The 12,899-nt window shown below is 34.5% G+C and overlaps 1 protein-coding gene across 2 annotated transcripts in view; it reads left to right on the top strand.

Moving 5' to 3' along the window:
* The window catches only part of TRPM7 (transient receptor potential cation channel subfamily M member 7), a 54,034-nt gene that overhangs the window by 21,387 nt on the left and 19,748 nt on the right, over positions 1–12,899 (top strand). For both annotated transcript variants that reach the window (XM_084531931.1, XM_084531930.1), the window contains exons 2-17: positions 92–171; positions 1,969–2,007; positions 2,434–2,632; positions 3,650–3,863; positions 4,468–4,592; positions 4,874–5,045; positions 5,605–5,779; positions 6,971–7,094; positions 7,937–8,009; positions 8,264–8,364; positions 9,055–9,189; positions 9,383–9,436; positions 10,010–10,150; positions 10,677–10,811; positions 11,433–11,713; positions 12,197–12,425. In XM_084531931.1, the coding sequence (XP_084388057.1) occupies positions 92–171; positions 1,969–2,007; positions 2,434–2,632; positions 3,650–3,863; positions 4,468–4,592; positions 4,874–5,045; positions 5,605–5,779; positions 6,971–7,094; positions 7,937–8,009; positions 8,264–8,364; positions 9,055–9,189; positions 9,383–9,436; positions 10,010–10,150; positions 10,677–10,811; positions 11,433–11,713; positions 12,197–12,425 (2,277 nt within the window). The remainder of the gene's footprint in view (positions 1–91; positions 172–1,968; positions 2,008–2,433; positions 2,633–3,649; positions 3,864–4,467; positions 4,593–4,873; positions 5,046–5,604; positions 5,780–6,970; positions 7,095–7,936; positions 8,010–8,263; positions 8,365–9,054; positions 9,190–9,382; positions 9,437–10,009; positions 10,151–10,676; positions 10,812–11,432; positions 11,714–12,196; positions 12,426–12,899) is intronic.

Below are 12,899 nucleotides of genomic sequence, written 5' to 3'. Positions count from 1 at the left end.
CCCTAATACCTATTTTTTTAGAAAGTATTTTTCAGTGTAAAGTTTTATTATTTGTATTTTATAATACTGTTTTTTTTTTTTTTTTCTCCAGTCCCAGAAATCCTGGATAGAAAATACTTTCACCAAGAGGGAGTGTGTGTATATTATACCAAGTTCAAAAGACCCCCACAGGTAAACTAGAAATGCTGCAAGAAAGCTGTTACTGTAAGACTGTGTAATAGATATTTGGACTAACTACTCGATTTGTATGAAGTACTGTTTTTAGTTCAGTCTTTTTTTTGTCTGGGCATTGTCACTCTTTCTTTAGCTTGGATTTTTTTTTTCTTGAACCTATTTGGCATTGCAGAAATCTCCAATAGATGTTCCCCTGTTCTCTTTACTTAGCAGTCCTTCTAGTGATGTCTGTGGTGTGTCTACAGCGTGGATTTTTTTTTTTTTTTTTTTGTGGCAAATTTTTGGAAAGTCACAGTCTCAGAGAGATACTTTACTTGAATTTAAAGAACTGTGTGAATGTATGGTAAAGTGGAAAAATAGACCTGTCAGTGAAGTAAGAAGAGATTAAGTATTTGTAGAAAGTAGAATAAAGAAAAATGAGAATCATGATGTTACTTGCAAAACAGAGGTTGGAGAAAGCATCAATTCCAGGGAAGGTAAACAAAACAATACGTCAGTTATCAAAAGATTCCATGTCATTTCTAATCATTTTTCATTCTGTAAGATCTGTAAGGAATAAAATGAGATTGAAAAATGGGGGAATATGTTTTTAGAGGGGAGACTGAGACTAGATGAAGGATACTTTGTATATCTCGTGTGCTGTTTTACCTTCTACTAAGTCCCAAATGTGGAAGGAATCAAGTTAGGGATAGCTCTAACATTAGATACGTAAGCATTTACTTTCACAAAGTGCCATAGGGATAATTTAAGAGTTCCTACAATGCTTGAAACTTGATAGGCAAGGTCATGGCATCTGTGTCATACATCAAAGTAAAATAGAATCTAAATTGGTATTTTAAGGCAATTATGTCTAACCAAAATGATAACTGATGCCCTAGTAGATTTCAGATCAGCTTTCTTTAGCTTCATATATTTGAGATCTGTTTAAAAACCTTCTTCCGAGCTTTGGAAAACTTCCATTTCAGTCTTTTCCATGAAAAGAAATTATAAATCACTTGGTTTTTTTTAGGAGTAAGGTATTATTTTACCTCTAAGAATTTGTTTTTAGGCAGAAAAAGAACAAAGGAAAAGCATTACAATTTTTCAGTTATTGTAAATAATTCACCACATTCCTTGAAACCATGTGACATGAGAAGCTTTTAGAATTTATAGCCATGATTATAGCACATGGAAAATTTACAAATGCAAACAAAGTAATTAGGAAGCTGTTAAAATTCCCAAAGCATTTCCCAAGGAACAAAATGATCTTCAACAGTTGCCCTTTTTGGTTAACCTATTGGAGTATGTAAGGGACTTTACAACTTTCCCATCGGACGGTGTCCTTCAGTTTAGACAAATTGCTTGCTGTTCATGAGCTGTGCATAAAAGAATCAAATGCAGTCTGTATAAAACATGTAATTTTATGCTGTTGCATACCAGCTCTTACTGTGGTTTTGTGGCAAATACTTATGAAAATTACAGAAAACAGTGATAGAAATTTTTATCTGCTATGCTATCTTTAGTTATTAATAAAATTATTAGCAGGAAAACAAAATATTGATACACTGTCAGTTGATGCATATACAGCAGTCACGTAAAATAGAGAAGTTACCATGATGAAAATATTCACTTTTGCAGCATTTTCCATTTACTGTAGTGCAGTAATCTTTCTGTAATCATGTGAAGTGGTAGGAGGGTTTTTTTTTTTTTTTTTTTTTAATTTTCCCATTTTTTGTTTGGTTTCCCCTCCCCCTTCCCCCCCCCCCCTTAACATTTAAACTGAAGTTTACTCATATAGTTAAATATTTCTTATAGATGCCTTCCAGGATGTCAGATTTGTCAGCAACTTGTCAGGTAAGAGTTCTTTTAATTACAATATTTATTAATACTCTTTTTCCATTCAATAATCACTTTCATAATAATGTTTTTTAAAATTCTTGATCGGTATTACAGATGACAAGTCAGTGAAAGGTTAGATATAAAACAAATATAACTAACGAGTGGAGAACCGTCTGCATTACGTAGATCATCGGTTTATAGAAGTTATATAAATTACTTGGCTAAAGTAATCAATTTTTAATTTTTAATTTTAATTTAATTTTTAATTTTAAAGTAATCAGTTTTTAGTGTCCTGACTAATTCTAAGGTTAGAATATATATATATATTTAGAATCTTTGCTTTTGAAAGTTAACTGGTCTCTGTTCTAGGTAAAAGATGTGTTCTCTCATTTTCTAATGAAGTATTTATTCAAGTATTCTAAATTATATGTTTGGGTGCAGATGCTGTTGCGGCCGCTTGGTCAGACAACATGCTTGCTTTACCGCAAGTCTTGCTATGAAATACTCTGATGTGAAGCTAGGTGAAAACTATAATCAGGAAATAGAAGAATGGTCAGTGGAAAAACATACAGAACAGACCTCTACTGATGCTTATGGTGTCATCAACTTTCAAGGTGGCTCTCATTCTTACAGGGCTAAGGTATGTATGATGCTTACTTCTAAACTAGGACTTCTTACTTTAAACATGTTGATACAGATGGTGGATCCTTCATTTAGTTTTTGAAATTTAAGCCTGAAGGATGAAATTGTGATGACACTTGCATTGTGACAAACCAGTGCCCTCTATTATCATAGTTATTTTATTGTGGTCTGAATTCTGTCTATTTTCCTTTTTTTAATTTCTTTTTCATAACAAAAATTGTTTATATCTATCAGAACTAGTTGCATTCATGTACGGTTTACCTTTGTATTGCAAATGGCGATAAGAATTCCTAATCCCTTCGGCAGAACATTCCATTAAGAATTCAGTGTTATTGTTTCAGACATTGTTAAAATACAGCTTACTCATCAGTGCTGCTGCTTACTCATTACTGTTAAATTTTTATAGGAACTGTTGAATAACACCTGCTATCTTAGCCTTCTATTCTTAATTCTCAAACTCTGAAAAATCATTTGCAATTATGGACGAATGCAGAATATGCTTTTTTAGCAGATCTGTTCAAAATGATTAAAGCATAATCAGACCAATCAGAACAACCAAGTTTTTGGGGGGAGCGGCTGGTTAAAAACAAGTATGCCTGTAAATTGAAACTCTGGAATAGAACACTTAATTCACTAATGCACGTGCACTGGAAAGGCTGGAGAACTGGAAATTCTGATGTAGGCTCCACAACCATTTTGTGAAGGGTTTCTAGTTGTGGTAGAAATTGCTTAATGGTCACGTGGTTTTAGCTTGCAATGAGTTTTGATTCAGTGTAGTTTCTATTGCCAAAATTAAGCGCTTTAATGACGAAGCTGATCCCCCAAGGACAGCCTGGTGCTCTAGATTAGATCATCTCTGCAATGTTTTAGGAAAAGTAATTGCATTTTCCATAGCCAGGAATCGGAGATACATCCTGTGGGTGTTTTTTTTTTTTTTTTTTTTTTTTTTTATCCCCTCATTGATTCTGTGATTATTTCTTTTAAGAATCTTTTATTTCTCTTCTTGTGTCTGCAGTATGTGCGGTTGTCATATGACACTAAGCCTGAAGCTATTCTGCAACTTATGCTTAAAGAATGGCAGATGGAGTTGCCAAAGCTTGTTATATCTGTACATGGGGGCATGCAGAAATTTGAACTTCACCCACGCATCAAACAGTTACTTGGCAAGGGTCTTATTAAAGCTGCAGTAACAACAGGAGCCTGGATTATAACTGGAGGAGTGAACACAGGTAAAGTACCAATGAATGTGCATAATTAACTAGATTATAGTTTATCAAAGCCAAAAGATTTAATGAATAAATAACTGCATCTTAAAGTAAATGTTGTTTGGTCAAATGAAATTAAAACAATTCATTTTGAACATGTGTAGTTGGAAGTGCATTGCTGTGTTGTCCTGCAAGGAGAAAAAACATGAAGGTGGTGGTGTTGACTTGGGTCTGTTCATTTCAGTTTTTGAACCTGCAAGAAGGAAAACTTGATGCAATTAACATAAGCACAGTATTGTACTGGAGACTCTTTAGTTCTCACTAGGCTAATATTTGTTTTGTCAAATTACTAGTACACAGTACTTTGTCCCATTCTGATAGTTGTAGTATGGGTCCCTGCCAGAGCTCAAGACGCATTTGGACAGCACTCTCAGACATACGGTTTGATTTTTGGGTGGTCCTGTGTGGAGCCAGGAGTTGGACTTGATGATCCTTATGGGTCCCTTCCAACTCACGTTATTCTGTGTAAAATAAGTTCCCAGATCTTTACAGGCCCAATTAGCTAATGAAACTGTGGTATTTCTTAATAAGATGTGGTATTCAGTATATCTTTTTTGTGCACAAACAGGTGTTGCAAAACATGTTGGTGATGCTCTAAGAGAACATGCTTCCAGATCATCTCGAAAGATTTGCACTATTGGGATTGCTCCATGGGGAGTGATTGAAAACAGAAATGACCTTGTTGGAAGAGATGTAAGGATAAATAATCTAACTGAAATAATAATTTACCTACTTTATTTTGACAAATCTGCTCAAGCATGTTTTTTCACTTGCTTTACATCACTGAAGTATTTGCTTTACCATAAAGATGCATTGACATATGTGACTTATGCAAGATCATTAGCGTAAACACGTTGCAAAATGCAAATGCACTAGACACTGCTTGCATACTGTGTCTAGAAAAATATTTAAGTTTCACAGAGATGAATTTGAATTTCTACGAGTCAAATACATTCTTGTGTGCTTATACTTAGGTGGTTGCTCCATATCAAACCTTGTTAAACCCATTGAGTAAACTAAATGTCCTAAATAATCTCCATTCCCATTTCATTCTGGTGGATGATGGAACAGTTGGGAAGTATGGAGCGGAAGTTAAATTGCGGAGAGAACTGGAAAAAACTATTAATTTGCAACGGATACATGCAAGTAAGTAATTCTGGGCTGAGTTACTATGCTTTAATGAATAAGGTACTTGCATCAGACTTTTAAATAAGAAAACACAAAAATCAATCTTTTGTATATGTTTCAAGTGTGAATGATTGTTTTGCAAATTCCACCTGAAGCTTTGGTCAGAGCTGAAAAAGAAGACAGTGCAGATGGCTGATGACAAAATAGTTGTGCTGTAGCTGTGGCTAGCCATTGTGTCTTAATTTCTTTTTTTTTTTTTTTTTTTTTTTTAAGCATGGGAATGACTTTGAAACTAATATATTTTTGCACACTTACATGTATGTCAGCACTACTGTAATGTCTACCTTGGTTATATGAATGCAAATAAAAGTGACAACTTAGTTAACATTTGTGTGTGGATATACATGTATAACAATCTGTTAGTATATCTCTCCTGCAGCTCTGGCACTGAAACTTCTTTTGCTAGACCTGATAAAGTACTTTGTTTTATGCCTACATATCCATTGATACTGACAATGGTGAAAACATATGACTTAATCAAAAAGTTAAAAAAAAAAATTTATTTACAACTTTACAGGAATTGGACAAGGTGTGCCTGTGGTGGCACTTGTATTCGAAGGTGGGCCCAACGTCATACTTACAGTTTTAGACTTCCTACAAGAAAGTCCTCCTGTGCCAGTGGTAGTATGTGAAGGAACAGGTAGAGCTGCAGACATATTGGCATATGTTCACAAGCAAACGGAGGAGGGAGGGTAAGTTCTAGTACTGCTAGCCAAACTGTCAGTTATATGTAGATGGGTCTGAGAGTATTCCTTTAATGAATTGGGGCAAGAGTTTTATCTATGGAAAGATGAAAGCTTAAAGCAGAGAGAGTAATCTTGCATGTGATGCAGCTTTCCAGGTCGGCTGCAATAGCTTTGGCTGAAGACCAAGACCTCTTTTCTAGTTCTAGGCTCCTTGCATACCTTGTACAAGTTGCTCCAAATTCTTGAAAATATGCTTGCTTTAGCATGCTTATATAAGGATGGGAAAGGTGTATGTGCCTATATACTAAACTAGGAGAAATGTGTAACTTAACCATGATAATTTTGTTACACCAGTGTGACTAGAAGACCTAGCTCTCTGTTTAAATGCTTCGTATTTTTTAATCCAGATTTTAAGTAACTAAGCCACAGTACCTTAAATTACAAGTGTGACTGTTTTGAAGTGTACACAATAAACTTTTGCTCACAAGAAGTCAGAGCTGACCCGGCCTTCCAGAAATATAAGAATAACCCATAGAATAGTATGTTACCAAACTGCTTGAAAATATCACTCAACTACAATGAAATGGAATTTATGCAGTTAGCTGTTGCTTAGTAGCAACTTTTCTGAAAATGGATTAGAAGGAGTTCATATACTATTCCTTCTGAAGAGTCTTTAAACTTTTAACACACTTGTGTTTAGCGTAGAAAACATTTATATGTTTTTAGTGTAGCGTCAACTGATAAAAAGGATGTGCTTGTGTTCCACAACACTTAGTGTCTTCTAGTTGGTTGTCAGACTTGCATTAATCCTTAAATGTAGTTGGATCTCAGTCTCAGGGACTGCCTCAAAACCAGGAGCATAGAGATCAAATGTAGCATTGAACCAAAGCTTTGTCCATAGCGAGCAAAATCACAAGCCTACCAGTCCTATTCAGAGGGGTGAATGTGTAGTGTTTTGTGTCAAAATATTTTAGTTGAGATTATTTCAGAAGTGGCTATGCAAAGGAAAGGGAGAAGGGTTGAGTTACTTTTAGGAGGTCATATTAGAAAGCTGTAGGTTAAGCAACCTATGCTTCTTTCTAAAGGTTGTCCAAAGTTTTGCCACTGAAACAATAAGAAGCTTGAAAGTGTTAAGTGTAACATCATTCTTACTATTCGTGTATAGCAATGTGTTTTCATGTTTATTTTCAATTTCAGAAATGTTCCTGAGGGTGCTGAGCCTGAAATCATTTCTACTATTAAAAAGACATTTAACTTTGGTCAAAGTGAAGCGGTTCATCTGTTTCAGACACTGCTGGAATGCATGAAAAAAAAAGAACTTGTAAGTAGATCTTGCTATAGAAAATTTTTATGTAGGGTATGTGCATATGTGTTGTGTACAATCAAGTGTCATTCAAAATTGTTCCTGGACATAGTGCATCTTACAACTGTAGAAGATAATCTGTGGGTACTTTATCTCATCACCAAGGGAGACTACAGTCTTACATTATTTCTGGTAATTTCAGGTTTGTTGTTGCTTCCAAGTCTGCTTGCTTTCATCTGACAGGATTCTGTTTTGTTCATAGTGTCTACCTATTTTATATGTGGGTTGTTTTCGTTTCTTGTTTTGATTTTTGAGAGCCTCTGGATTTTTTTTTTGTCTTTTAATTGTTACTGTACTGATGAAGTACCTATATAATTGGATGCTTAAAGCAAAAACACTTAATAGAGCTTTATGTATGGGCTATATTCAGATACTGATGTCTCATTTGGAAATCATATTGTACTGTTCTAAGATTTAAAATTGTCATATTCAGCTAAACACATTTGCTGACAGATTAATCTTGTAATACAGATTGAACTGGAGAAGTACATAGAATGCTATGTGATGTTTATAGCCAATAGGGAATTTTAATCATAGTGGAAAAAGAAGTTAAGATTGGTTGAAGAGTGTAAAGGGTTATCCTTTTTCTCATCAAAGATTGCTTTGTGTGATCCCTAGTTAGGGAAACACTGCAGAGTGTACACTAGAGATAGGTTTTCTTAGAGTATAGACTTAAATTGCACAGAAGATAAAGTGACTGTTAAATGTATTTCAATTCCTGACATAAATGTCTGGAGCTAATCACCTTTGCCTGAAAATAAATTATAAGCTTATTTTCCCTATTTTATTGTTTTGAACAGATTACTGTTTTTCATATTGGGTCAGATGAACATCAGGACATTGATGTTGCAATACTTACAGCATTGTTAAAAGGTGAGACTTAAGTGCATTTGGAACCCCCAGCTATTGTGTAGTGATTATATGATGGATTACTTATAAAAATCTGTAGAAATATTTAAGTTTCAAGAAAATAATTATGCGCTATATTTTCTCATCTTATACTACCCTAATCTATGTTATAACTGATGAAATATACCATACAATGTTGAGGTGGATTACATGATTTTGCAGGATAAACAACTGCTTATTATATTGTAATTATTTTTTTCTCATTGTTTTTGCTTAAGGCACGAATGCATCTGCATTTGACCAGCTTGTTCTTACACTTGCGTGGGATAGAGTTGACATTGCCAAAAATCACGTTTTTGTTTATGGGCAACAATGGCTGGTATGTACATGGCCTAGATTAAGCAGAATGGTATTTTCTAAGAGAAAAAACTCAACTTACTGTAAAGAAATAATGTTTTTTATAGAGACAGACTGTAGAATACTGACACATTTATTTTTAGGACAGTAATTTTTGTATACTTTGTAGTTGTAGAGCTGTTTTATTATTGTGTAATTGAAGAAGGTGCAACAATTGTAGAAATGTTAGGCATTCTGAATAACTAGGGGAGAAGAGACACTGCAAAAAGTGAAAGCTGAATTGATGCTAGTGAGATGCAATAACAGTTCTGAGTATTTGTCTATTGAAGCAAATTGTGGTTTCAAATGTTTGATGTCTTCATGTGTTTGATCCAATAGCAATATATGAAAACATCTTAACTATGCTAAACCAAATGTGTATTTAGTCCAGAATACTACTTCTGAGTGTGTCAGTAAGAGATGTCTGTGGAAGAGTGTAAGATCAGAGAAAATACTTGATTAAGTTGTTATAATATTCCCTCATCATGTAATTGTGTGAAGCTCAGGGGATTTTCTGAACCAAAGGTAGCCGTGGTATTTGTAGATATGTAAGGTTTCTCTGTTCCAGCCCTGTGAATGAATGAGGTTGATTTGTAAACCAAGTACACTTAATTCTGTGATACTCCATTTTACTGGTTCTCTCTAGGCTCTACCTTGTACTTACTTGTTGCAGGTTGGCTCTCTGGAACAGGCTATGTTAGATGCCCTTGTGATGGATAGAGTTGCATTTGTGAAACTTCTAATTGAAAATGGAGTAAGCATGCACAAATTTCTTACAATTCCGAGGCTGGAAGAACTTTATAACACAGTAAGTGAATGGTTGCTTACTCTTTCTTTCTTTCTTTCTTTCTTTCTTTCTTTCTTTCTTTCTTTCTTTCTTTCTTTCTTTCTTTGTTTAATGTCAACATGTCAAAATATTCTGCTTATACTGTAATATTCTCATGTTTTCATTGCACTCTGATTTCTCATTCTAATTTTTTCCTTCCCTTCTTTTTATAAAGAAACAAGGCCCAACTAACCCAACACTCTTCCATCTTGTTCGGGATGTCAAACAGGTATGCTGTAAATGTAAAAATCTACTGAAGTAGCAACATCAGTCTTTTTATGATTTCTTATGTTTGATTGTTAATTTAATCTTGAATTTATTAATTTGGTTTTGCTGAAGCAGTAAACTACATCTGCAGTTACTCTGTTGTTTCCAATATTTGCAATTGTGTGCTTAATAGTACCTTATTGCCGCAAAGATATTTGTTAAACCTGATAAGTGATGTATTTTTTTCATATTAGCTCTGACTGTTTAGCTTTTTGAGAGTTTGAGAGATGATCAAAGGCAAAAAACAATGTGATGACAACTGCCTCCTCTCCCCCTGCCCATGCCCCGCTTTCCCCTTCCTCCCTCTGACAAACATCTAACCTACTGGGGGAGATAATATAGAAGATGAACTATAACCTGGTATTTTTTGAAACTCATAAATAACCATGTAGATGCATTGTGTTCCTTTTAAATCATGAACAGCTTAATTTGTTTTAATTTGTTTTTATTTAGAGTTGTACGTGTAAAAACATTCTAAGCAAATTTAAATTAAGATTATAATTTGCAAAACTGAAAATGTCTTTTATATTCTTAGGGAAATCTTCCTCCAGGATATAAAATCAACCTGATTGATGTGGGGCTGGTTATTGAATACTTGATGGGAGGAACCTATAGATGCACCTACACAAGAAAACGCTTTAGAGCTATATACAATAGTCTCAGTGGGAACAATCGGGTATGTAGCAGTTGGATAATGGAACATGCGAATTTCTATGTTAACAATTAAAATAAAATCGGAGCCATATTGTTTTGTTTTTTTTGTCAAGGGATTGATTCTTTTAAAGGCAGTGTTACAGCCTAGGAGGGCAACTGGTAGCTGTTTGAGATTGATCACAAACAATTTCTTGTTCTTCCTTACTCTAGCATATCCAAATTTCTTCTGTTACTGTCTCCTCATAGAGGGGAAGAATGGGTATTAAGCATACGGATTCACTGGGTCTTGGGATGCAGATACTGTAGCTTCTTGGTCATCATTGCTTTACTATTTTGTGACTTTATTTAATTTAAAGAAAAATTAATCCTTCTTAAATATCAGTGAAAACTCTTAATCGTTACCATTGTATAAATTCATCACTGTTTCAGTGGCAAAGTAACTGTTTAATTGCTTAACTAAGTATCCAGCTGTAAACAGCTGATTATATACTAGTTAGTAAGTGGGTGTAAAGAAAGCTAGCCAAACCTCTTTCTATTATTCTTGTCAGAGATCTGGGCGAAATACTTCAAATACTACTCCTCAGATGTGTAAAAGCCATGAGTCTTTTGGTAACAGAGCAGACAAGAGAGAAAAAATGCGACATAATCACTTCATCAAAACAGCGCAGCCATACAAACCAAAGGTACAGATGTTTGAGGGGAGAGTGGTGGTGGGTTTTATTTTAAGCAGTTAAGAGTGGAGAACCTGGTTAACTCCAAGTGTCCAAGTGCAGCTGAAGTGAGTAGCAGCAGTTTTACTGACTTCAGTAAAGCTGGGATTTCATCTTTTTGTACTTGTTTATAAACCATCTATCACACTTGTGGGATTCTGTGAAGAATGTTCATCTCAACATTAGTCTTCTAGATAATTTCTGATGGTTAGTGAGTAAAAAGCTTATCTTTGGCACAGTTCTACCAATGTGGGAACAGGAGGGGAAATCTGCATGATTTTTTAGATGAAGCAAGATGTGGCTGTGTTACTTTAAGGAATTTCTGTGAGTTTCATCATATTGTAGGTATATTAATTACTGCATTTCTTATGATCTGTAAATCAAAGTAATTAATTCTATCTGTTACTAGAAATGAATTGTGCTTAACTGAAGTTTTTGAACAAAAATTCCAGCTGCTTTTGAAATATTCAGAAATCCATTTTTGTTTGTAGAAATACATATCAGTTGACATTAGATCACCCAGCATTTTGCTTCAAATTATGTAATGATTAACTTTAGAAATTAAAATGTAACTTTCTGATTTTATTTTTTAAGATTGACACTGGTGCAGAAGAGGGAAAAAAGAAAAGAACCAAAGATGAAATAGTAGACATAGATGATCCTGAAACACGACGTTTTCCATATCCTCTCAACGAGCTGTTACTTTGGGCAGTGTTAATGAAGAGGCAGAAGATGGCCCTTTTCTTCTGGCAGCATGGGGAGGAGTCCATGGCAAAAGCCTTAGTTGCTTGCAAAGTGTATCGTTCGATGGCATATGAAGCAAAACAAAGTGACCTTGTTGATGATACTTCAGAAGAACTGAAACAGTATTCCAAGTAAATTATATTTATATCATTAAAGATCTGTTCTTGAAATTTCCAATAAAAATAGCAGGCTATAGTATCAACAGACGAAGATTATTGCATTAGCAGGCTCAACGAAAGTTCATTTTTGAAGAAAGGATTTGATGGCACTCTAGTAAAAGTTGTGTATTAAACGTTGCTCACTTTGAGAGCTGTTACAAATCTTGACTTGTAGTTAAATCAAAGTGTCTCTGAATATATCAGTTGAAACCATCTGACTTTCTTGCATTATGCTTTAATAGCTGTTCGTAGTATGCATATGTTTTTAACAGAAGTCCCAGTTTCACATCTTGTATTTGCAAGTTGCTATATAATAGAAATGTATCTACCAGAAGTGACAGGCAATAGTCGATTCAAGTTGTGTTACTGGGAACTTGTTTGGACAAGAAAATTTGACTTAAACTTTATGGATACTAAGTTATGTTTGTTTTGATACTTTTTTTTCCTTTTTTCTAGTGAGTTTGGTCAGCTGGCAGTTGAACTGTTAGAACAGTCCTTCCGACAAGATGAAACTATGGCAATGAAGTTACTAACTTATGAGCTTAAAAACTGGAGCAACTCAACTTGTCTGAAGCTAGCAGTGTCATCAAGACTTCGTCCATTTGTAGCTCATACTTGTACGCAAATGTTGTTGTCAGATATGTGGATGGGAAGGCTGAATATGAGGAAGAATTCATGGTACAAAGTAAGCTTTGTCGCAGTTTATTATTGGTATAAAAAGGATCAATGGAATGTATTTCTAATTGGAAGGGAAAGTACGTGTTTAAATAATATTAGTATAAAGCTTTCATCGCTATAGCTTGTGTTAATAAACCCTGTAAAACTGTCTCCTATAACATAATCAAAACTGGAATTATTTATTGTTAACTCTTCTTTTGACACTCTATTATCTTTTCAAATAAGGTACAGAAATATAGAAGGCAAAAAACAGGCAAGTAGCCTTTCATCAGAGGCTTAAAGAGATCATGTGAATACTAATCCACTACTAAAAATATAGTGGTTAAAAAAAATTAACAGACAGAAAACACACTTGTAAGAATATCGTTTCATGCATTTTGGCTTTTTACAGGCAATACATGAAACTTGATGTAGAAAAGCTTTGTATATATTCTATTTTGGAGGAAGAAGCTGAGCAAAAGGAGGGCACAGAATGAAACAA

This window comes from Aythya ferina, assembly GCF_964211825.1.
Source record: "Aythya ferina genome assembly, chromosome: 11".
Classification (NCBI taxonomy): domain Eukaryota; kingdom Metazoa; phylum Chordata; class Aves; order Anseriformes; family Anatidae; genus Aythya; species Aythya ferina.
Note: the sequence above shows the minus strand (reverse complement) of the source record. Positions and strands in the feature narration are given on the sequence as shown.